At 61.4% G+C, this 23,839-nt stretch overlaps 2 protein-coding genes across 7 annotated transcripts in view; one reads left to right on the forward strand and one right to left on the reverse strand.

The window, feature by feature from the left end:
- INPP5A (inositol polyphosphate-5-phosphatase A) overlaps positions 1-23,839 on the reverse strand; it is a 154,473-nt gene that overhangs the window by 130,090 nt on the left and 544 nt on the right. The window lies entirely within an intron of this gene.
- Positions 18,333-21,665, forward strand: LOC149121880 (uncharacterized). The gene has a single exon (XM_089313531.1). The coding sequence runs from the start codon at positions 19,505-19,507 to the stop codon at positions 20,654-20,656; it is 1,152 nt and encodes a 383-aa protein (XP_089169657.1). The 5' UTR covers positions 18,333-19,504; the 3' UTR covers positions 20,657-21,665.

A 23,839-nucleotide genomic window follows, 5' to 3' on the forward strand; every position in this document is an offset into this window, starting at 1 on the left:
TGCTGTACCTGTGTACATGTGTGCATGTGTGAGCATACCTGTGTGCACGTGTGCATGCATGGGTGTACCTGTGTACATGTGTGCATGTACATGTGTGAGCATACCTGTGTGCATGTGCATGTATGGGTGGACCTGTGCGTGTGTACATGTGTGAGCATACCTGTGTGCATGCATAGGTGTACCTGTGTGTACATGTGTGGGTGTGCCTGTGTGTGCACATGTGCATATACATGTATGAGTGTACCTTGTGTGCACGTGTGAGCATACCTGTGTGCATGCATGGGAGTATCTGTGTGTACATGTGTGGGTGTGCATGTGTGCGTGCATGTGCATGTACTTGTATGGGTGTACCTGGTGTGCACATACGTGTGAGCATGCATGTGTGCGTATGTGCACGTGTGAACATGTGTAAGCACGTGTGTATGTGTGAGACTGCACATGTATACGCTTGCATGAGTGTGCTGTGTACATGTGTTAGCATGTGTGTGCACATTTAATTCTTTTGTACCTTTTTTTTATACTTATTACCTCTTACCTATTTTCAGCTGTAAATTTGCACCATTTCTTGGGGTTCTTGGGGTCCCCAAATCCCCAAATTCTAACCAAAGAGGCCCTCTCAGCTACACTTCGGTAGTAGTTTCACTTTTCCTTCCTGAGACGTGGACACAACAGTGTGTCATACGAGGAAGCTACCGGACGCCGTCCAGAGGCACTGGCCCACGTCCTTGCTGCACACTGGCAGCCCCTACGCCAGGGCCCAGCCCGTGCACCCACTCTGTGCGCCCATTCCAACTCCTACGGCTTCTGGTGCGTCTCAGTCCCCACGAAAGCAGGCCCTCCTCATTCTCCTTCTTTCTCAGAATTCCCCTGGCTCCTGCTCACGTGCAAACTTCAGAATCCGCCTGTCAGATTCCAGAACAGTCCACCTGCCAGCACTCCGAGAAAGAGCCCAGAGGCCTGCCGGTGCAAACACACCTGGGCCAGGGGGTGACCCTCCTGTGACCTGAGCCAGGGCCCAACCTGTGTACAAGTGTGGACACGCGCTGTGCATCCTGGGAAGAGGTCCTGACAAGAGGCTGCACACGGCCCCAGGAGCAGTGGGCACAGCCACACCCAGGTCCTGGTGTCTAACGCCATCCCGTCCGCAACACAGAACCAGAGCTGCCTCCAGGACGGGGCTGCGGCAGCACCATACTGCCTGGCCCCAGCTGCACAGGGTGTGGTGCCCAGGCAGCCCACTGGATGGTCCTGGCAAGCAATGACAGAGACATCCGAGCAACAAAAAGCCACCTCGCTGGGCTGGAACCCAGTGTGGCGTGAAATCAGCCTCCCCGAGTCCACTGCTGCAAACAACGAGTAAATAAACACGCAGGGTGGAGCGAAATCCCCACGGAAGCATCCCCAGTAACGTGCCCATCCCCTCCCAGCAGGCGAGAGGGCTGAGGGGCGGGGCAGGAGCTGTCCCTGGACAATGGAGACTGGCAAGTACCCCTCCAGGCACCCACGCTGAGCCCTGTGGAGATCAGGAGCCCTGGTGGGCCGGGGCAGCACCTCACCGCTGGGCTCCCTTTCCCAAACACTGAGGGCTACGACGAGGAGCAACCCGAGAACCCCTGGCCAGTCCCCTGTGGCGCCAAGGACGGGAGAGGCTGCCCAGAGCAGAGACCGAGAGAGCGGGCACCTGGGTGTGCAGGTGCCTGGGACGGGACCCTGGGCAGCCAAGGGGCTGCCGTGCAAACCCAGCACAACCCAGAAAGCCCAGCTCTGGCCCCAGCATGGGTGCGTCGGCGCCAGCCTACGAGCTGGACAAAGGCAGCACGGCCACGCGAGCATCCACACAGGGAGACACGGGCCATGTGTGAAACCGCTCCAAACTGAAAGGTTCTTTTGTTTCTGTGTGGGTTTTGGGGTCCCCAAATCCCCAAATTCCTTCCTGCACTGACTGAGTGCGGTGGGAGAAGGGGGTCTGCCGACCACAGCCAGCCCCCCCGCCACACCATGAAGGAACAGTGACCACTGAGCACCAGGAATGCCCAGGGCTTCTTCGGAGCTGGGTTCACAGACTGCAGGAGTGACCGGCCCCGCCAGCCACACACCCCCGCCCAGCGCGCCTCTCCCCTCAGAGTGCCACGGCTCCCAAGACAGTGCCACATACCAGGGTCTGCAGCTTCCTGTTAGGACACACAGGGGAGCGAAGCACTAAACCTCATCATTTAAGCTTAAAAACTCAATTACCAAATTCTTTCACTGTGTACACAGCTCCCAGTAGACACCACCAGCAAGGAACCCCCCCACCCCCACCCAGTGCCCCAGCTCCTCGCCCGGCCACCACCTGCACTGGGCCAGGCTCCTGGGGGCACAGAACAGCCAGGTTGGCCCAGGACCTCGGTTTGGTCCCCAAGTTTTAAAACACATTGCAGAAGCATCTACCTGCTTCAGTTTGTTAGAGAACATGCTGAATTTTATCAGATATATTTACAGCATCTGAGGAGACAACCAAATAAGGGTTTTTTTGTCCTGATAAACGATCAACTTTTGAAAACAGAATTATGTTACCCAAGCTCCCCAAACGTGACCCATCCTTAGATTCTCACACAGCAACCCTGTGTGGGACAGCTTCACTGACGCAAACCCAGGCCACTGAGCCGCCGTCCCGTGTCCCTCTGCCTGGCCTCGGTGCTTGTGGCTGAGCGGAGGCTGGAAGAGGGCCGTGGGTGTGGCCACTCCTGACAGCACCTAGGCCTGGGGTTGGGGGGCAGCGCTTGAGGGCCTTTGAGGTCCACCAGATCACGAGTTCTCTGCCACAAAGAATCCATTTCACAGTGTTCAGAAGTATCTGAGCATACTCGAGCAGACTACTGTCTTAAAAACTGTATTAACTTGGAGGGCGCAGGACAGCAACGCGGGGCTGGTGAGCCAGCCAGAGACCCAGCAGCTGGCTCTGCTCAGCCGCTCCCGCTCCCGCTGCCTTGCTGCGGCTCAGGACTCGCTCCCGGCGACTCCTCTCCTGATAAGGAAATGAAGCAGATCCTTCGCAGAAGCCACACTGACGTCACAGCCACACACAGGCTCCAGGTCAGAAACTCCGGACAGCTGCCAGCCGCCAGGCTGGGCTGGGATGCAACGCTGCGTCTGGGACACACAGCCCCGGCTACCTGGCCGCTGGTGAGCTCCACCCCTGCACATGCCCCCGGCACAGCAAGCGCTCCCACAGGCCGCGCGGGGAACGCAGCCGCAGAAGAGCTTCGGGGCAGTCTTTTCAGGTTTGGAATTAAAATCACTCTTGCAACATGTGCACCTGGCTCCAGAACACAGGCAGAGCAGTTCCAGCCTTGCTGGCTGACTGTGCTTGGGGGTGCAAGACACAGAGCAGGACACACTGCCCCCTCATCCTGGGAGCTCCCAACAGGCCCGTGGGGCTGGCGGTCACCCCACAGCCTCCTTCTTCTCCCTACCCCCTCCCCCACTTGGGGGCTGTCTGTTTTAATCCTAAGTTTTCAATCCCTTAAAATCCACTTGACACACACTTCTGTTCCAAATACCACGAGAATCGTTAGAAACTATTTCCAACTATTCGAGCACCATATCCACAGCCTGGGCAAAGCACACAGCGCACGGACACACCAGAGAGACCCTGGGGTGGACACACAACCGTGGGAACCACCGGTCATGCGCCCATGGGGCTGGAAGCCTACTGGACACACATTCAGAATGTTCTGCGGTGGGCAAAAGGTAAGTTGGTGAGGCTGCGACTTGACACACTGTATACCATATCAGAGTCCCAGCTACTCCTCTTCTGATCCAGCTCCCTGCGATGCACCTGGGAAGGCAGCAGAGGACGGTTCAAGGGCACGGCTCACCCATGTGGGAGACCCAGATGGAGTTCCTGGTTCCTGGCTTTGGCCTGGCCGAGCCCTGGCTATGGAGGGCGTCTGGGGAGTGAACCAGCAGAGGGAGTAGCTTGCTCTCTCTCTGTTGTTCTTTCACGAAGATGAAAGTAAATAATAAGGGGGGGGGGGCACCTCACTTCAAGACACACCGCACAGGAAGCAGGATGGCACAGAAGTCCTGTTTGCCTAGGATCAGCAAAGACCCAGGACAAACCACCCCAGGACCACCTGCGCTCTCCTCACTAAAGGCGGGAACCCACTGACAATGCGGGAGCCTCCATGCTTCCCCATGACAGTGACACAGTGAAGAAAAGTCACGGGGATGCCAGAGAGGGAGCCAGCATTGTGGCACAGCAGGTCACAGCAGGTCAGGCCACCACGTCCCACCCGGGCCCTGCTGATGGCCTGAGAAAGCAGCAGAAGACGGCCCAAGTGCTTGGACGCCTGCCGCCCACGTGCGAGCCCAGGTGGAGATCCTGGCTCCGGGTTTCCACCTGGACCAGACCTGGCCTTTCCAGCCATTTGGAGAGTGACCCAGTGGATGGAAGATCTCTCCCTGTCTCTCCCTCTATCGCTCTTTCAAATAAATAAAATAAATCTTTTTTAAAAGCCAAGAGAGGACACAGCAACAGCCCCAGCAGAGAAGCACCTAACCTAGCACAGAGAACGGTCTGCCCACACCTGCACCACTCATCACCGGCTGAGAAGTCCAGACTGACCACGGCATCACTGAGTCCAGGTCCAAGAGGCAGCACAGCCCGAAGCCACAGACCACCTCCTGGCTCAGTCGTGAACCACGGAGACTCTCCCTCTGCTGACTGTAGCCACCGGCAGTGGGGGTCAGTGTGGAGTGGGCCTGGAGCCCCCCCAGGAGCAAATAAGGTCGCTGAGGACATGGGGAACTGCAGACGCTGGGCCGCAGCGTCCTCACCTCCAAAACCCCAGGGCGTGTCTGGCCAGCTGTCCCCACAGAGACCACAGCCAGCCACAGGACGGGCGGACCCGGAGTGTCGTAGGGACACCTTCTCACGTCCTTTTTCAAAAGCAGCGTGGATAAAAAGTTCCTTGATTTCAAGCTATTCAGCAGAGTGACTAAGATCTTTTCTCTTTTTTTTTGACAGGCAGAGTTAGACAGTGAGAGAGAGACAGAAAGGTCTTCCTTTTTCCGTTGGCTCACCCCCCAAGTGGCCGCTACAGCCGGTGTGTTGTGGCCAGCACGCTGTGCCGATCTGAAGCCAGGAGCCAGATGCTTCCTCCTGGTCTCCCATGGGGTGCAGGGCCCAAGCACTTGGGCCATCTTCCACTGCCTTCCCGGGCCACAGCAGAGAGCTGGCCTGGAAGAGGGGCAACCGGGACAGAATCTGGCGCCTCGACCGGGACTAGAACCCAGTGTGCCGGCGCCGCAGGCGGAGGATTAGCCTCGTGAGCCGCAGCGCCGGCCAGATCTTTTCAAAGACAGGGCTGTGCTACTTTTCCCTCCCTGCAGAAGCTCTGCATTTACTTAACAAAACGCAAAGTGTTGCCATCTCTGTCACTGGTAAGGCCCCCACCTGGAGGCCCGCAGGAGGAAACCCCCACTCCACAGCAAGGCAGAGCAGACCTGGCAGGTGGCTAACAAAAAGGGGGTGTGGCCACAGGTGCCACTCAAGGGGGCGAGAGAGAGGAGAGGGAGCTGGCCTGTGCTCCTCCCTCTGGCCATGGGGACAGGTCCTTGGTGCAGGCACCAGGCCCCTGCTGCTCAAGGCGAACACACAGGAGCCGGCAGGCCCACAGTCTGCTGCCAACATGGACCTGGCCCTCTGCCCCAACCACCCTTCCTTGGGGTCCCCTCAAACAATACATAAACACCAAGCTTCCCTGCACCCGGAAGGGGCCAAGGCCAGCCCCCTGCCCCGACCTGACCCCTGCCCTCCTCCCACCCAGGCAGGCACGTGGTACTTCCTCTTCCTCACCACACTGGCTCTCGCTCCCCGCAGCAGCCCTGCCGCAGCTGTGAGTCCACAAACACCAGCTGGCAGGCTGGGGAACTCACGTGACCACCAAAACATCAGCTGGGAGGTGAGAGACGACCACGACCCCCAGTCGAGAGCCAGGGGCTGCTGTGACCCTGCTGGCCGGCACCCCACCCTGCAAATAGCCTAAAGCACTTGAGTCCAGCAGCCCTGACAGCTGCCCCTCATGAAGACCTCTCAGGCCGGCAGAGCAGCGAGCAGAGGCGGTGAGCACAGGCGGGCCTGGTGGAAGGGGGCTGAGGACCACCAAAAGGATGAGGCCTGGGCGTGCTGTGAGGGAGGCGGTGCCTAAGAACAAGGGCCTGTGAGCCGCCAGCCTGCCAGGGGGCCATGGACAGCCCCTGTAGACGCCCCTGTAGATGCACTATCAGCTGGCCCTGCGGGGCCACAGGCACAAGGCAAGGACTGTGAGAGACAGAAGCCCAGGGCAGGGGCAACCAACCACACACACAAGGGCAGGTCCAAGACCACAGGAGCTGACCAGACTGGGCCAGGGTCACCCAGGAGTCCTTCTCATAGCTCCTTTCACACCCAGCTCCAGGCCAACACTTCCCCTCAGGTTCCCCAAGGCCGAGTCTACACACGGAACTGCTGGAGATGGTGGGTGGGTTGTGTGGTCAGCCAGGAGCCAGGCCCATGGACAGCCTCCAGGACAAGCTCAGAGACAGAAAGGTGGGCCCCTGATGGAGCAGCCGCTCCTTCCTGCAGAGGACACGGGCCAGCAGCCGACAAGCCTGCAGATGGCAACACACTGGGCTGCTGCCCGCTCTGAGCGCACAGCTGCGGCCCACGTGTCAGCCTGCAGGCAGGTGCCCCTGGGTGGGCATTCTCCAAGCTCCCTGGCCTTCAGCCCTCCACCTGCCCACAGAGTGGAGCCCTGGACACCAGGGCCGCACGCAGGCTGCACCATCAGTGGCTCTCGGCACCAAGGGCCCAGGGCAGTGGAGGGGACGGACACGGCCCTTCCTCACGGGCACCTGCCTGGCTCCAGGACCCTCCTGGGGGAAACCCTGTTATGGGTTTTAGTTCTGCATGAGCCGCACCACGAGAACTGTCCACTGTACGTGTAGCCCAGAAGCTGTCTTTCAGCTGACCACACCCGAGGGCAAGGCAGGCCCTGCCACCCCAGCCCAGAAGCCTGACAAAGTCAGAGCACTGACGTCACTCTCACTTCCTACGGCACTGCAGCTCAAGCCTCCAGACAGAGCCAGCGTGCTTGGGGGCACAGGACAGGCCATGGCCTTCTGGGAGGAGCCAGTGACCACACCAGCATCCTGGACAAGGCCACCCACTCACCCTGAGAGCGGCCATGCCTCTCCTGACACTCTTCAAGGTGAACAGCAGGGAGGGCCCCACACCGCAGGCCTGCACGGCTGCATCTGACATCGCTCTGGACCCAGGGATGTGCTGCCTCAGGTCCCCCAGAAAGGGACCCCGCACCACAACCCCAACCTGCAGAGACTCTGGGTGACAGCATGAGCAACAAAGGGGAGCTGCCCACAGGGCCACTGGCACGTCAGGAACCCCCGGGCCAGGGCTCCCACAGCGCCGTCCTCAGCTCAAGGCCACTCATGCGCATATCTGGTCAAGAAAAGCACCTGCAGGGCCGGCGCTGTGGCGCAGCAGGTTAGTGTCCTGGCCTGAAGGCTGGCATCCCACGTGGGCGCCAGTTCAAGTCCCGGCTGCTCCACTTCCGATCCAGCTCTCTGCTGTGGCCTAGGAAAGCAGTAGAAGATGCCCCAAGTGCTTGGGCCCCTGCACCCATGTGGGAGACCTGGAAGAAGCTCCTGGCTCCTGGCTTTGGATCGACACAGCTCCAGCCATTGCGGCCATTTGGGGAGTGAACCATCGGATGGAAGACCTCTCTCTCTCTTTCTCTGCCTCTCCTCTCTCTGTGTAACTCTGACTTTCAAGTAAAAGAAATAAATCTTGAAAAGAAAAGAAAAGCACTTGCAAGACTCATGTGTGGCCGGAAGCAGGTCTACCCGGCAGTGGGCGCAGGCCGGGATGGGCAAGGGGAACAGGTGCAGACCTGTGTGGGAGGAAGCCAGGCCTCACGGTCACCCTGGATCCTGACAGGGCTTTTGGTAAACTGACCCCAAGCTGGTTAGCTCGAGTTAGCCCAGGGCCCACCTCTCTGAGCCCACAGGGAGGGCGGCTGCTCCACACAGCAGCTCAGCACCGAGTTCATGACAGGCATCTCCTCACCGCCCTTTGGAAGATGCTTTCAAGTCCTGGCTGCAGGGAGAGGTTGCCCCAGGCGTGGAAGCCAATACCAGGCAGCACAGGCTCCAGGGCGCAGCCAGCACAGTGCCGCAGGAAGGTGTCTGTGGAGACTGCTCAGCGCCCCATCCCCCCGCCTTTGTCCCAGCAGCAACCTGGACGTCAAGCCCCACCTTGGCAGGTCCCAGGGTTCCAGGAAAGCTGTCTCAGGGTGGCTCATGCAGGGGAAAGGCCTCAAAAAGCCACAGCCCCTGGGACCCAGGCCCCAGGCCCCCAGGGCCCCAGGCCAAGGCCCCAGGCACACGATGGCCTGCGGCGGGAAAGCAGAGCCCGCGCTCAGGAAGAGGGCCAGCCACGCGGGGTCACCAGACACCGGGCAGGATGAGGTGAAGGCCCAGGAGCACCTTGCTCTCAGGGAGCTGCTGGCTTCATTCTAGACGCAGCCGGCTCAGCACCAAGTCAACAGCGCACATCAGTAAAGCCAAAAGCTGCTGCTCTGAGACACCCACAGACCTGCAGCTGGACGGACAAAGGGAGGGGAAGCAGTTACTAAGTCAGCCATGCAAGAGACGCCACCACCACCAAACTGACAGAAATGAACAGGGTCCCCAGGGGACAACGGCAGCAGCTGGGTAACAGCTGAAGTCCCAGCAGACAGAGCTGGGAAACCTGCATAGACCGTGACGTGAAAGATTAGGGAGAGGCCAGCACTGCGGCGCAGCGGGTAAAGCCGCCTGCAGCGCCGCATCACATGGGCGCCAGTTCGAGTCCCAGCTGCTCCACTTTCGATTCAACCCTCTGCTGTGGCCTGGGAAAGCAGTGGAAGATGTCCCAAGTCCTTGAGCCCCTGCACCCGCGTGGGAGACCTGGAAGAAGCCCCTGGCTCCTGGCTTTGGATCGGCTCAGCTCAGGCTGTTGCAGCCATTTGGGGAGTGAACCAGAGGATGGAAGATCCCCCCCCCCCCCACCTCTCTCTGCCTTTCAAATAAAATAAATAAACCTTTTTTTTAAAAAGACTAGGGATAAATTTAAGAAGGTCAAGACTGGTACTAAAAACTGCAAAACAGCACTGGAGAAATCAGAGAGGAGGCTCACGATTTCCGAGACACCACGTGCAGGGCAGAGGCGGTCAGACTCAACCCTCCCACCGACGGACAGTGAAAAGCCAGCCCTAAAATGCCCACAGAAGTGGGAGGAGCCCCAACAGACACCCCAGGACTCGGGAGAAGACCCCTCCCAGTGACGTAGACTGCACGGGACGGGCCTGAGCGCACGGGGGCTCATCAACGATGTGGAACAGGAGTCCAGACTTGAGCCTCGATATTTACGGTCAATTAACTTCCAACAAGAGGGCAAAGACAGTTTAGTGGGGGAACAACACAGCTCCCCATGCAAAGGAGGGGAAGCCCCACCCACAGCAGACTCAATCCGCAACGCATCAAAGACCCACAGGGAGGAGCTAAAACTACAAATGTGTTAAAAGGACGAACAGGGGTGCATCTTTGTGACCGAGATTAGCCGTGATTTCTTAGCTGTGATACCTGAAGCACAAGCAATCAAAGAAAAATCGCACTTCATCAAAATTAAAAACATTCGTGCTTCCTGGGCACAGTGTGGCACAGCGGGGAAAATCGCCGCCCGCACCACTGGCATCCCACGTGGGCACCAGTTCAATTCCCGGCTGTTCACTTCTGATCCAGCTCCCGCTTAACGCACCTGGGAAGGCAGTGAGGGACGGCTCAAGTGCTTGGGCCCTGCACCCACATGGGAGACCCAAAGGAAGCTCCTGGCTCCTGGCTTTAGCCTGGCTCAGCCCAGTCATTGCGGCCATTTAGGGATTAAACCAGAGGATGGAAGACCTTTCTCTCTCTCTGTAACTCTGCCTTTCAAATAGAATAAATATATCTTAAAAAAAAAAAAGTTTGTTCTTCAAAGGACACTATCAAGAAAGTGAACATCACACACACAATAGAAATAAAAAGAAACTTTCACAGGGCAGCACAGAAATTAACATCGGCTGTGGAGTCTCACCTTCCAGGCAGACACCAGCCACAGCCTCCCGGCCACAGCTCAGGACCGCGAGACGCTCGCCTGTCCAGCTCAGCGAGCTCAGTGACTCGTGAGCAGCCGGTCAGCGAGAGGTGGACAGCACGTGGGCGAGGGCTGGGCTCAGGACGGGCCGAGGAGATGGCCTGGCTGGCCCCGGTCAGAGCTGGCGAGGCAAGGGTAGCAGGTGCAGCCAAGGCTGGTGCAGGAACTGCAGCTCCCACAAACGACATCTCTGAGGGCCCTGGGACCTCCAGGGAGCCCAGGAGCCAGACCCCGACGGGCGCCCGAGAGCTGTCAGGGGATCAGCCCCATGAGGTGACCTCCAGCCCCCAGGCCCCACGCTGACTACAAGGGAAGCATCAGTCTCACTGAGACTGAGAGAGCACCAGGCTCGGCGCACGGTGCTCGGTTCCAGCCTCACAGAGGGCTTCCTGGAGCGCGTCCATCCTTGCCAGGGAACGAGAGGGCTCCAGCCACACGCAGCCCCCTGCCCAGCGGGGACCCCAGTCTGCTACAAAGGAGCCAGGAGAGTATGCGGCTGTGGGGGGCAGAATGCCGAGGTGAGGGCCGGGGTGCTCGGGCCTGGGGGGGAGCCTGTGGCGAGCAGCCTCGGGACAGCACGAGGAGCCCGGAATGCTCCAGGGCCGCAGAGAGCTGGGGGGGGGGGGGGGCGGGCTCCGTCCCACCAGGCCCCTCCAGTCTCCTCCTGGCCTTGCAAACCCACTCCCTGTGGCCAGGCTGCCTTTCCTAGAAGCTATGAAGTTCATGATCTACAGCAAGCAAGTGGCAGGCAGGGGCACACAGGAGACCCCCAGTGGCCCTGAGCTCCGCCCCTCCCACACTTTGGGCAGAGAGCACGTCACTCGCCACCCATGCCTGACAGCCCAGGGAAGTCCTCAGCCACACTCTGGTCTCCCTTTCTCCCTGTGCGTGCTGACCCTCAAAACGACCTCACAAACCCAGTCTGAGATACTGGGGTCCCGAGCTGGTGGGTGTGCCCCTGTGTTCTGGGCAGTCACGTGCACTCAGAAACGGCCCCACCCGACAGGGCCAGGCTCTGGTGTCCACAGAGGAGTGTTTTTAGAACTCTCCCCACTGGCAGACAGGGTGAACTCTAGGAGCGCCTTGTCTCCCCTGGCCCCCCTGCCCCTAACCAGAAACATGCCTCGTCCACACGTGGCCGTCAGGCTGCTTGGCCAGGCAGACACCGCAGGCGAAAAGGGCGGTCTCGGCACAGCAGGTGCACCGAGGACCTGTGATGCCAGGACAGGAGGGGCTAGAGAAGACAACCACCCCGGAACCCCAACTCTCCCTCTGCCCGAGGGGGCTGGCCACGTGTCTGTGCAGTGACTTCCAAACGCGCGTCCCAGTGCAGGAAAAAAAACGACCAGGTGCCCCCGACAGGGCAATGAGAGTCCCACACACAGACCTCAGCCCACCGCCCTGAGTCAGAGAGCCACGAGTAGTGCCCACTCCACACACACCATGGCCAAAACAACTTACCAGGATTTGAAACACAAGATTTGCAAGGGCTACCTAATTCTAAAGTTAAAGTCCTAAAAAAAATTTTTTTAAACCTCAAAATAATGCTACAAATAACCAGGAAAATAAATGCAAATTAAATTCTCACATACCACTTTACACTGACCAGACACACTTTACATAGCAGGCGCTGTCAGAGGTGGGAGTATGTGCTGTGCACACGGAAGCTGTCCGGGCACGCTGGACCCAGCTCACAGCCCCAACAGGCACCTGGGCACCCTGAACCAGCACCGCACTTGACCTGTGACAGCTGGAACCAGGAGACGCTGTGATGGGGTGGGGGCGGGGGGGTCTGCGAGCTCTGCTGTGTGCATTTGGTGCAATGAATGTCAAAATGCTGTGCAGGCTCATGGCGCCTCCGGGAGGGTGCAGGCAGTGAGACATCAGAGCCCCCTCCTGAGACTAGCCCTCGAGGTCCGCCCCGCCATGCCCTGTGCCCAGGCTCCATGTCAGGGGCCTGGCAGCCCCAGCAGACGCCAGGGCAGGGAACACCCAGGCCAGGTTCCCCCTGACGTGGGGCGAGGCCTCCAGGAACAGCGCCAGTCCACCAGAGTCACAGCAAACCTTGGCAGGGAAGTGGGCGTCCATTCTACAAAAACGCTGCAAACTGTTTTCACCCATAACAGACTCCTGATGTGACCGGAGCCACGGAAGCCTGACCCCTCCCACCTGTGCTGGCCACGACGCGAGCACCACGTGGGCACCACGCAGGCCCCACGCGGGCATGGATGAGAATTTCAACACCGTGCCTTTTGCCTCGCTCACTACCGTCAGTGTTCTCAGGGTCGGCAAATTTGAACTCTCTCCCTGGCAGGAGCGTTCCTGTGCTAAAACGATGAAATGGGAGGGCCGCACTCAGCGTCCCCAGGGTGCTCGGAGCACCCACCCTGCTGTCCAGAGCCCTGCTCCTCAGCCCCACAGCCCAGCCCAAACCCCCTTCCGCCCTTCCGGGACAGCGCTTATCAGCAGCTACAGAAACACACAGGCCACAAGCAGCTCGCTCGGTCAGCTCGGCAGCCTGCAGATCAGGCTGACTGGACTTGGGGCCGTCCTGGGGACTGACGGCCCACACAGCAGGGGAACAGGCCCGGGCACACTCAGGGCAGCCGTCTCCAGGCCACAGCCACCTGCTGCTCACCACCAGCAGCCGCACGGCCTCCACGCAGGCTCACTCCCGCTGCCGCGTCGCGGACCCCAGTGGCCAGCCCTTCGTTGCTGCTCTGGTCTGACGCTCTGAAGCCTCTGCACCTGCACTTGGTCAACAAAACCTGGAGCCGTTCCACAGGGTGCCCCAGGCCCATGCCCTGCCCTCAGGAACTCCCAACAGCACCGCGCGTTCCCCCAAAGGCCACATATCTGGACGAGGCGCCATGTGGCCCTGGGGACAGCCCAGGCCCTCGAGCCTGTCTCCCTGGGTGCTCCTCCTGTTCCCTTGCTGGTCATTCCTGTTGCTCACTGCGGGCCCCCCATGTGGCCTCCACCTCCGGCCTAGACGGCACACACACACGCACTGCCTGACTGCAACAGTGCAGTGAAGGTGTTGTGTCAAAACAGGAAGTTACAACAGATCTGAGAATCGGTGACGGTGCTGCAGGAGAGAAAGCAAAACTCGTCCCTACTGCTGTGTGGAGGGGGTAGCGGTAAACAGGCAGGACCCCTCTGAAAGGGACCCCAAATGAACCCACGTGACACACACACCCACGGGAACTGGACACAGCCAGTGCTGCCCACACGCCCACAACCTGGAACCAGTGCCAGCCTCCCAGCCCACCCAGGGGCTCTGACCCAAAAAGGATGAGGCCATCCACCAAGAGACCCCTGGGGCTCCCAGGGTGATGGCACCAAGGCCCTCCCAAGGGACACTCTGTAGCGGGCTGCTAGCCGCAGCCATGAAGGCTCACGGGCAGGCATCACTGACAGCAGCTCAGGAATCCAACGGACAGCCGGGGGTGGGGGTGGGGGTGGGGGTGGGGGGAGTAGCCAGGGCAGGGGCTGAGTTGGGGCAACGGCCACCAGGCTCGTTCTCAGGACTCCGGCCTCAGGCAGGTCAGGAACCCATGGCATGTGGCAAATGCAGCCACGGGTAACGGGCCCCAGCTCAGCCCTTCCAGGCTTGGGGAGGGACCTTCCAAGCACAGGGCCCACGCTCAGCCGGGGACGGCCAGTCTCCTGGACTCAGCCTCTACCCCAGGGAGGCAGACGCTCTCCGCTCCCAAACAGGGGTGGCTCCTCCACGGCCTGGAAGGCAAAAGCAAACCTCGGGCTCCTAAGTCCTCTCTGGACCCCACTGTGAAAACGCAGGTGCAAAGCTGGCTTCAGGTGCACGCCAGCAGTCGTTGCTGACCGGGGACTCAAACACATGGTCACGAGCCCCAGGCTGAGCCTGAGGACGCTAGTGCCTCGCTGCTCACGCGGGCTGACGCACTGCAGAGCTGAGGGCCTATGCGACGTGACACAGAGTGGCCACTGAGGGGTGCCCTGGGCAGCTGACAGGAAAAACAACCACACACCACCCATCAGAAGTGGACACCACCTCCACGCACACGTGGATCCCACCACTCAAAGCAGCCCCAAATCACACCAAGTAGCAATGGCAGAACCAACAGTGCACACGCACCAGTGGACAGCACGCAGCCCCCCCAGAACACGCCAACAAGAAGCAACAGTGCACACGCACCAGTGGACGTGGCCCCCAGCACACACCGATGAGAAGTAACAGTGCACACACACACCAGTGGACAGCACACGGCCCCCAGCACACACCAACGAGAAGCAATGGTACACACACACCAGTGGACAGCACACGGCCCCCAGCACACACCAACGAGAAGCAACAGTGCACACACACCAGTGGACGTGGCCCCCAGCACACACCGATGAGAAGTAACAGTGCACACACACACCAGTGGACAGCACACGGCCCCCAGCACAGACCAATGAGAAGCAATGGTACACACACACCAGTGGACAGCACACGGCCCCCAGCACACACCAACGAGAAGCAACAGTGCACACACACCAGTGGACAACACACGGCCCCCAGCACACACCGATGAGAAGCAATGGTACACACACACCAGTGGACAGCACACAGCTCCCAGCACACACCGACGAGAAGTAACAGTGCACACGCAGTGGACAGCACACGGCCCCCAGGCAGCACACACTGACACGCCTTGGAAATATTGTATCCCAGAGGGTGAAACAAGCCAGACACACAGCAACTGCACGCTCTGTGGTCCTGTGCTACGGGATCACTGGCAAAGGGAAAATTCTGGAACAGAAAGTGACAAGGAGAGGCCAGGGCCAGGGGCTGAGGCCGCCAAGGCCCAGGTGGGAGCCGTCTCAAAGCTTAGCATGACGACAGCTGCACAGTATCGTGTTTTCTACACAGGGTGACAGAGTCCAACTCTGCCTCATAAAACTGTTCAGAATGAAGAGAAAACCCATAGGCCTGCCCACATCCACCAGGAGCAGCACAGGCCTGCCCACGTCCACTGAGAGCAGCGTACAGGCCTGCCCACATCCACTGAGAGCAGCACACAGGCCTGCTCAGGTCCACCAGAAGCAGCACACAGGCCTGTCCACATCCACTGAGGGTGGCACACAGGCCTGCCCACATCCACCAGGAGCAGTGCACAGGCCTGCCCACGTCCACCAGAAGCAGCACAGGCCTGCCCACGTCCACTGAGAGCAGTGTACAGGCCTGCTCAGGTCCAATGAGGGTGGCACACAGGCCTGCCCACGTCCACCGAGGGCAGCACACAGGCCTGCCCATGTCCACCAGGAGCAGTGTACAGGCCTGCCCACGTCCACCAGAAGCAGCACAGGCCTGCCCATGTCCACTGAGAGCAGTGCACAGGCCTGCTCAGGTCCACCAGAAGCAGCACACAGGCCTGTCCACGTCCACTGAGGGTGGCACACAGGCCTGCCCACGTCCACCGAGGGCGGCACACAGGCCTGCCCACGTCCACTGAGGGCGGCACACAGGCCTGCCCACGTCCACCGAGGGTGGCACACAGGCCTACCCACGTCTACCAAGAGCAGCACAGGCCTGCCCACATCCACCAGGAGTGGCACAGGCCTGCCCATGTCCACCGAGGGCAGCTCACAGGCCTGCCCACGTCCACCAAGAGCAGGCACAGGCCTCCCCACGTCCACCAAGGGTGGCTCACAGGCCTGCCCACATCCACTGAGAGCAGCACAGGCCTGCCCATGTCCACCAGGAGCAGCACAGGCCTGCCCACGTCCACCGAGGGCGGCTCTCACCATGCTTGTCCCTGGGGCACCCTGGAGACGCAAGCAGAGCCAGCACCCACGTCAGCATGCGGGGCCGTGTGAGGCGTGGGCTGGCCTTGCCTGCGCGTCAGGCTTAATCACACCTGCCTGGCCTCCACCTCCATCCTGACAGAGGCATCTATGGCTGGAAACCAGGGTTCAGGAGCCCCCAGTCACTCGAGGCCTCCCCAGCTGTGCCACGCCCGTGAAAGACACTGTGACCACCACCCCAGAGCAGCCAGCGGGAGGCAGCAGAGGGGACTGCATGGTGACGCAGTGAGACACGCCGTGGCCAGAGCTTGCAGCCAGGCACTAACTCAGTCGGCAGGGGGCGGGGGTGGGCCTTGGGGGTGCCACACTGAGCTGGGCGCTGGGCTGTTCCTCCAAGGACAAGTAAAATTCCACCTCCTGGTGACAAGGACTGCTTCAGTGGGGCCCAAATCAGGAAAAACCAAGGCCTACTCAGGCAGCAGGTGCTCAGGGAGGGGAGGGGAGGAGGGGAGGGGAGCCCAGGTGTGGACAAAGGTTGGGGGTAGGGGGAAGCGGGCAGGCAGAGCACACGGAAGCAGCAGGGTGGCCAGCTGCAGAGGGACCAGACTCCCCCCACAGCTACACCGGTGCTGGACAAGGCCAGTGACCGCTGGCCACAGGCACGAGAGCTCAGGCCCACTGACCAACTGATCGGCCAACCAGGCAGTCTGAATGCAGCTCAGGCCCTGGGGACAGGGGAGGCCTGTGTCTGTGCTATGCCAGCCCCGGGCCACCGTCGCCTCGTGCACCTCCCTCACTGACACACAAACACATGAGGGAGACTGGACTCGGCCTGAGGCCACACACACAGCAGGCGCTGACTCCTGCACCCACACCGCCCCCAAGGGCACACTCTCAGCTTACTCACCAGAGAGCAACAGAACCAGGCCCAGCAGCTCCCGGGCCTGGAGGGACACTGCTGTGTTCCCAACACACACGCCCATCACTCACAGGGACGTCCCTCTGTGAGTGTCCACCAAGACCAGCACAGGTGCCATCCAGACTCCTGCCTCAGGGTGCTGGGCCGGCGAGCCCACCACCAGAGGTCACACACGGTACAGCCACACCTCCAAAGGCCCTACAGGCAAGGAGCCCCAGTCTGCTCCCTGGCACCCTGCTCTCCCCATGGATCCCCACCTGCACGCCATCCCTCAGAACAAACCTTTAAAACTGACATGGAGGAACCGGGCAGCACCTAGGCTCTCATCCCCTATGGCCAAGAAGAGGCAGCAACCGTGGCAAGAGTCTCAAAAGTCACAGAAAGTGGCACAGCCCAAGGGAGGCTCTAAAGAGTGCAACTGAGCCCCAGCCACAGCCCAGCCACCCCCAGAGCCCACGGGGGCCCAGCCACAGCCCAGCCAACCACAGAGCCCACAGGAGCCCAGCCACAGCCCAGCCACCCCCAGAGCCCACAGGGGCCCCAGCCACAGCCCAGCCAACCACAGAGCCCACGGGGGCCACAGCCACCCCCAGAGCCCACGGGGGCCCAGCCACAGCCCAGCCAACCACAGAGCCCATGGGGGCCACAGCCACCCCCAGAGCCCACAGGGGCCCAGCCACAGCCCAGCCAACCACAGAGCCCACGGGGGCCACAGCCACCCCCAGAGCCCACGGGGGTCCCAGGCACACACAGCAAGGCTGGGGACCCTGGGCCCTCCAGGGAGCTCAGGGGAGGCTCGGAGGCCAGGGCAGTACTGCCCTCTCTAGGGAGTCACTCTGCCCACATCTTGGTTTCCAGGCACCTCCAGTACAATCTGCTCTCCAGTCAGGAGGGGACACTGGGCAGGCCAGCTGGGTCCACAGGAGCCTGACCAGCCACACAGCAGCACCACCTGGGCTGTGGTCCTAGGGGTGTGGCTTCAGTCCTGGTCCCACAGCTTGGGGACAAGCTGCCGCTACAAGTGATTCCCAAGTGTCCCAATTAATTGAAGGCAACAACAGAAGGTGGAACCCAAAGTCACTTCCGCCTGTGCCTCTGGAATACACCTGTCTTCTCTGGCCCCTCCTCCCCTGAGGCCCCCACAATTATTCTCCTTGGAAAACACCAACTGTGCACAAGCTGCCTTGGGAGGCAGGTGGCTAGCAGGGCCAAGAAGAGGAGGCACGGGGGTGGGGCGGTCACACCACGTGGGGTGCAGTCCGTTCAGAACAGGCCCACTCCCAGGAAACCCTGCCACCTCAGTCAGCCCGTGGAAAGCCCTGTACTCCAGCAAACCGGGCATGGTCCCTACGCAGCTGCCCTCACCTCCCTCCCCCTCCTTCCCCCACCCAGTCAAGGTCCGAGGACCCGGCTCTCAAAGGGCGCTGTGCTAGGGCCAGCCTGGGTCTGGACCTGCCACTTCCCAGCCAGGCCCACGGTGTTCACACATGGCCTCTTCCTCTGAACCAGCCCCCTTCCCGAGATCCACCTGCTGCTGGCACACAGAGATGAGGACACACAGCCCCACCCTCCACGGGACAGCTTTGTGATGAGGCCCTACCAGCCCGGGACTCCCCAGGTGGACTGGGCTGAGTTCTCCCGCATGCAAATAGTCTCCCATGCCCACTGACCGGCCTCTGGTGCTTCCCCAGAACCTGAGACACGATTCATCCTGACCCAGGAGTGCCCTCCCCACTCACAAGGCTGCCGAGCTCTGGGACCTCGCAGCAGCAGGGGAAAGAGACACGGACAGCGTGGGCACAGCTGGCCGCCAGCTCAGCTTCAACATTCCACCACCAAAGGCAGCCAGGAACAGCGCCTGTCAGGGTTAGGAAGGGGCACCTGACCCGGGAACCAGGACTTGCAGCCACTGCCTGTGAGGCCCACAGAGAACCCTGCCCACCTCACAGACTCCACACGCAGACCACAATTCTCCAGCCAGCCCGGGACCCTGCAACTGAGGCCAAGCCTGAGGCAGACCCCCGGTGCCCTAACACAGAGCAGGCGAGCGCCTGGGCGAGGCCAGAAGTGGGTCCATGACCCGAGCTGGGGGCACACCTACTCAGGGCCGTGAGGGCTGCCGGCCAGGAGGCCGAGGCGAAGAGTCCTGGGCCTAGCGCGGCAGGGGCTCCAGCTGGCCCATGACCAGTTGTGCCCTGCTGGGCACACACCCAAGGGCTGGTACACGGATGCTTGCAGCAGCCAGAAATGGAGACAGTCCCCAAAGCTGTCGCCTGATGGGCAGACCGAGTGCGGCGCCTCCTCAGGCAGACACAGGTGACGACGTAAGGAACCTGAGGGCCTCACAGTCAGTGAGGGAAGCCGGACAGAACAGGCCACACAGCCCACAGCAGCCGGCCCCAGCAACGGAAGGCAGCAGGGGCTGCCAGGGGCAGGGGCTTCAGAGAGGGGGCTGACCTCGCAGGTACAGTTTGTTTCTGAGGTGATAAACTGTTCTAGAACTGACTGTGCAGATAATCAGACCCACTGTGAATTCACGTCCACGGAGCCATATGTCTCCTAGGGTGAAGACTGGCGTGCGAATCCCATCCCAGTAGTGAATGCCAGGTAAAACATCCACAAACCAGAGACCCACAGCCTGGGGGCTACAGCAGGGAGGACTGCAGGGGCCCACAGGGGTCACAGGGAACCACAGGGGTCACAGGGATCACAGGGGATTACGGGGACCACAGGGATCACAGGGGTCACAGCGGTCACAGGGATTACAGGGGTCACAGGGATTGCAGGGACCACAGGGGATCACAGGGGTCACAGGGGATCACAGGGACCACAGGGGATTACAGGGGTCACAGGGGTCACAGGGATCGCAGGGATCACAGGGACCACAGGGGTCACAGGGATCGCAGGGGTCACAGGGGTTGCAGGGACCACAGGGGTCACAGGGATCGCAGGGACCACAGGGGTCACAGGGGTCACAGGGGTCACAGGGACCACAGGGACCACAGGGACCACAGGGGATCACAGGGATCACAGGGATCGCAGGGACTACAGGGGATCACAGGGGTCACAGGGATCGCAGGGGTCACAGGGATCACAGGGACCACAGGGGTCACAGGGGTCACAGGGATCACAGGGGTCACAGGGATCACAGGGGTCACAGGGGTCACAAGGACCACAGGGGTCACAGGGGTCACAGGGATCGCAGGGGTCACAGGGGTCACAGGGACCACAGGGGTCACAGGGGTCACAGGGGTCACAGGGGTCGCAGGGACCACAGGGGTCACAGGGATCACAGGGACCACAGGGGTCACAGGGGTCACAGGGATCGCAAGGACCACAGGGGTCACAGGGATCGCAGGGACCACAGGGGTCACAGGGACCACAGGGGATCACAGGGGATCACAGGGATCACAGGGGATCACAGGGGATCACAGGGATCGCAAGGACCACAGGGGATCACAGGGACCACAGGGGATCACAGGGATAACAGGGACCACAGGGGATCACGGGGATCTCAGGGGATCACAGGGACCACAGGGACCACAGGGGATCGCAGGGACCACAGGGGATCACAGGGATCACAGGGGATCACAGGTGTCACAGGGATCGCAGGGACCACAGGGACCACAGGGGATCACAGGGATCGCATGGACCACAGGGGTCATAGGGACCACAGGGGATCACAGGGGATCACAGGGATCACAGGGACCACAGGGGATCACAGGGGTCACAGGGGATCACAGGGACCATAGGGGATCACAGGGGATCACAGGGATCGCAAGGACCACAGGGGATCACAGGGGATCACAGGGGTCACAGGGGATCACAGGGATAACAGGGACCACAGGGGATCACGGGGATCGCAGGGGATCACAGGGATCACAGGGACCACAGGGGATCGCAGGGACCACAGGGGATCACAGGGGTCACAGGGATCACAGGGACCACAGGGGATCACAGGGAATCACAGGGGATCGCAGGGGACCACTGCTGGGAACCAACAGGCTCTGACAGCACAAGGACCCTGTGAGAGAGGTCTGGCGGAAAGCCGGGCAGGGGCTGATGCGAGGACACCACCCTCCACAGAGCACTGAAGGGAGGGGCCCCAGGACACCCAGAGCCACAGGAAGGTTCTCAGGCAGGGAGAACTGCAGCCCCTGACAGAGGGGAGTGCAGGAGGGAGGAGGCCACCCAGCGCCCACCTGCATTGTCCACAGCCAGCCCCTCCCCCGCAGGTCTGGGGGCAGGAAGGGCTGCTCAAGAGCTGAGTAAGACGGACGCCGGCCCCGGGCACGCAGAGGCACGGCGGCACCCTCAGGACCCTGCAGTTTGGCTGTGGGAAGCTGGCAGCTGGTTCTGCAGTGTGTGCAGGACTTCACCCTCTCTGTGCACTCCTGGTGAGATGCTAGGAACCAAAACCCAGACGCCCTGCTCATCACAATGCCGGCTCATCGGGTCTGGCGTCGTGGGACCACGGGCTAAGCTACCACCCGCGACACCGGCAGCCTGCATCAGAGCACCAGTTATAGTCCCGGCTGCTCCACTTCTGATCCAGCTCCCTGCAACTGTGCCTGGGAGAGCAGCGGAGGTCGGCCTTGGGCCCCTGACACCTGTGAGGGAGACCTGAATCCAATTCCTGGCCCTGCCCCAAACATTGTGGCCATTTGGGGCGTGAACCAGCAGGTGGAAGATTGCTCTAAGTCTCTCCCTTTCTGTCACTGCCTTTCGAATAAATAAACCTTAAAAAAAAAAAAAAAAAAAGCCAGCTCATCAAAAAGCCAGATGCTTGGGTGTGTGCCTGGTGAGTGACAGCAGGAGTGGGGGATGAAGACCAGCCAGCTGGCCCTAGGGCACTGGGCCTGCTACACCTGGAAAAGCCACAGGCGCTCCCAGCCATGCCTAGGCCCTCGCGACTGCTCAGGGGGACACTCATGGAGGCTTAGGAGGGTCAACAGCCAGGACAGAGTCCTCCAAGGGTGGGAGAGGCTGCCTCTCCAGAGATGACCCAGGCCGAAACTACGTCCACACTGCCGAAAAATGAGTTCTCTCCCGTCCTCACGCCCAGGGCGGGACGCGTGTGCTCGTGCACACTGGTCGGCACCGTGTGCGTGCCTGTGTTACCAGCTGCACTGCCGGCAGCTCCTGTAGCGGCTCCGGCCTCTTTAGAAGGTAAGGGACAGCACTCCGAGCACCGGGACGCTGGGACACATCCACGGCAACACTGCAAGGCCACAGGGCCGAGGAGCCCTGAAGGCCCTCAGGGGGACGCTCAGAAATGCAGCCCGGCCGCCCAGGGCCCTGACCAAGGCCACGGGGCTGAGGAGCGGAGCGTGGGCATGGACACCACAGGCCGGGGCTCCCAAGGGTGAGGACTAAGTGGGGACGGGTGCGCATGCGCAGTGAGGCCACATCTCACGGGAAGCAGGAGCTCCTGGGGAGACTCCAGGTCGCAGACACTCGGATCCCCCGCCACCCGCAGCTCCAAGGTCAGACACCGCCCTCCTGGGACCAGACTCCTGGAACTGGCAAAGGCACCGGTTACTGGCAGGGCTTCTGTCCTGGGAGGTGACAGCAGCCGAGGGAGCCTCCCTCGCAGGTCCGAGCACGGCCGGGAGCAGCCCGCGTCTGTCACAGGTCGTGCACTGACAGGCAGAGCCACACCCCCTCCGAGGCCAAGTACAGGCACTCGCGTTCATGGTCACTCATGTTCCAGCTCCCACAGGCACCCCAGCCCAGACGTCCACCAAGGGAGGAGGCCCCAGAGGGGGAGTCCCCGGCCCAGCCCCAGTGCCACATGGGCAGACGGGTCACCCCGCAGAATCACCCATGTTCTGTCACCACGACACATGTGCCTTTAGAACACAAAAAGGACACCAGAGCCCTCGCCACCTTGCAGTAGAACAGGAAAGCAGAGGGAACGCGGGACCACGGGGCAGCCCCGGGAAAGCAGAGGGAACGCAGGACCACGGGGCAGCCCCGGGAAAGCAGAGGGAACGCGGGACCACGGGGCAGCCCCAGGAAAGCAGAGGGAACGCGGGACCACGGGGCAGCCCCGGGAAAGCAGAGGGAACCCGGGAAAGTGTGGAAGTGCACACACAGCTGAGACACCAGAGAAACGCCAGAACCCAGAGTCCACGCGTGGCGACACGCCTCTCCCCGAGGCAAAGACGCCCACCAGGCTCAATTCCAACATCTCTGAGGCTGTGAAGCCGCAGCTTCGGGTCTGGGTCTCCAAACAAGGCCGCGTTTGAGTGACGTGTTCTGGGAGACCTGGAATAGAAGGGCAAGTCTGCAGACGCACCGGGAGCAGCTGCCCCGTGGGAACCACGGTCGGCCACAAGGTCTGAGAGGGGCAGCAGGTGCGCTGGACACGCCGGCGCCAGCCAGTCCCGAGAAGACACAGACACAGTACCCGCCTCCGGGTGACAGCGGCCACACCAACTCTCCCAGGACCCGTGCGGCCTCCCACGCGCGCTGTCCGGGGCTCACCTGGGGGGCAGGGGCGGACAGGGCTCCACGGCCCACCCGTGACATCAGCCCCTTGCCTCCAACGAGCTGACCACTTGGAGCCGCATTCTGCTTTATTTGGGTTGGCAGTTTAAGCGCCAACAGCAGGGTGGCACCGCAGCCGAAACCCGAACTAGGTCAGCCTCCAGCGGGCGCCCGGCCGCGGCCCCCACGCTTCTGACCGCTGGGGTCCCTGGCTGGGCCCCGGGCCGTCAGCATCCCTCGCTTGGGAAATCAGACGCTCCAGGGCTTCCCGGAGCCCTGGCCGGGAACTCAGAGACACCAAGTTAGGAGGGAAGGCGAGGGCGCCCGGAGGACAGGGGCCGGGGGCCGGGGGCGGGGGCCAGGCGCCAAGGCTGGGGTGTGGCGACGAAGGTCCAGGATCCAGGGAGCAAAGGGCCAGCGCCAAGAACAGGGGCGGGCCCGGG

Source organism: Oryctolagus cuniculus, chromosome 15 (genome assembly GCF_051225735.1).
Source record: "Oryctolagus cuniculus isolate XC-2025 breed Fujian yellow rabbit chromosome 15, ASM5122573v1, whole genome shotgun sequence".
NCBI classification, from domain to species: Eukaryota; Metazoa; Chordata; class Mammalia; order Lagomorpha; family Leporidae; genus Oryctolagus; species Oryctolagus cuniculus.

Coding starts and splice junctions, on each gene's coding strand:
- LOC149121880 (XM_089313531.1), top strand. CDS start 19,505: ATGCCAGGTAAAACATCCACAAACCAGAGACCCACAGCCTGGGGGCTA.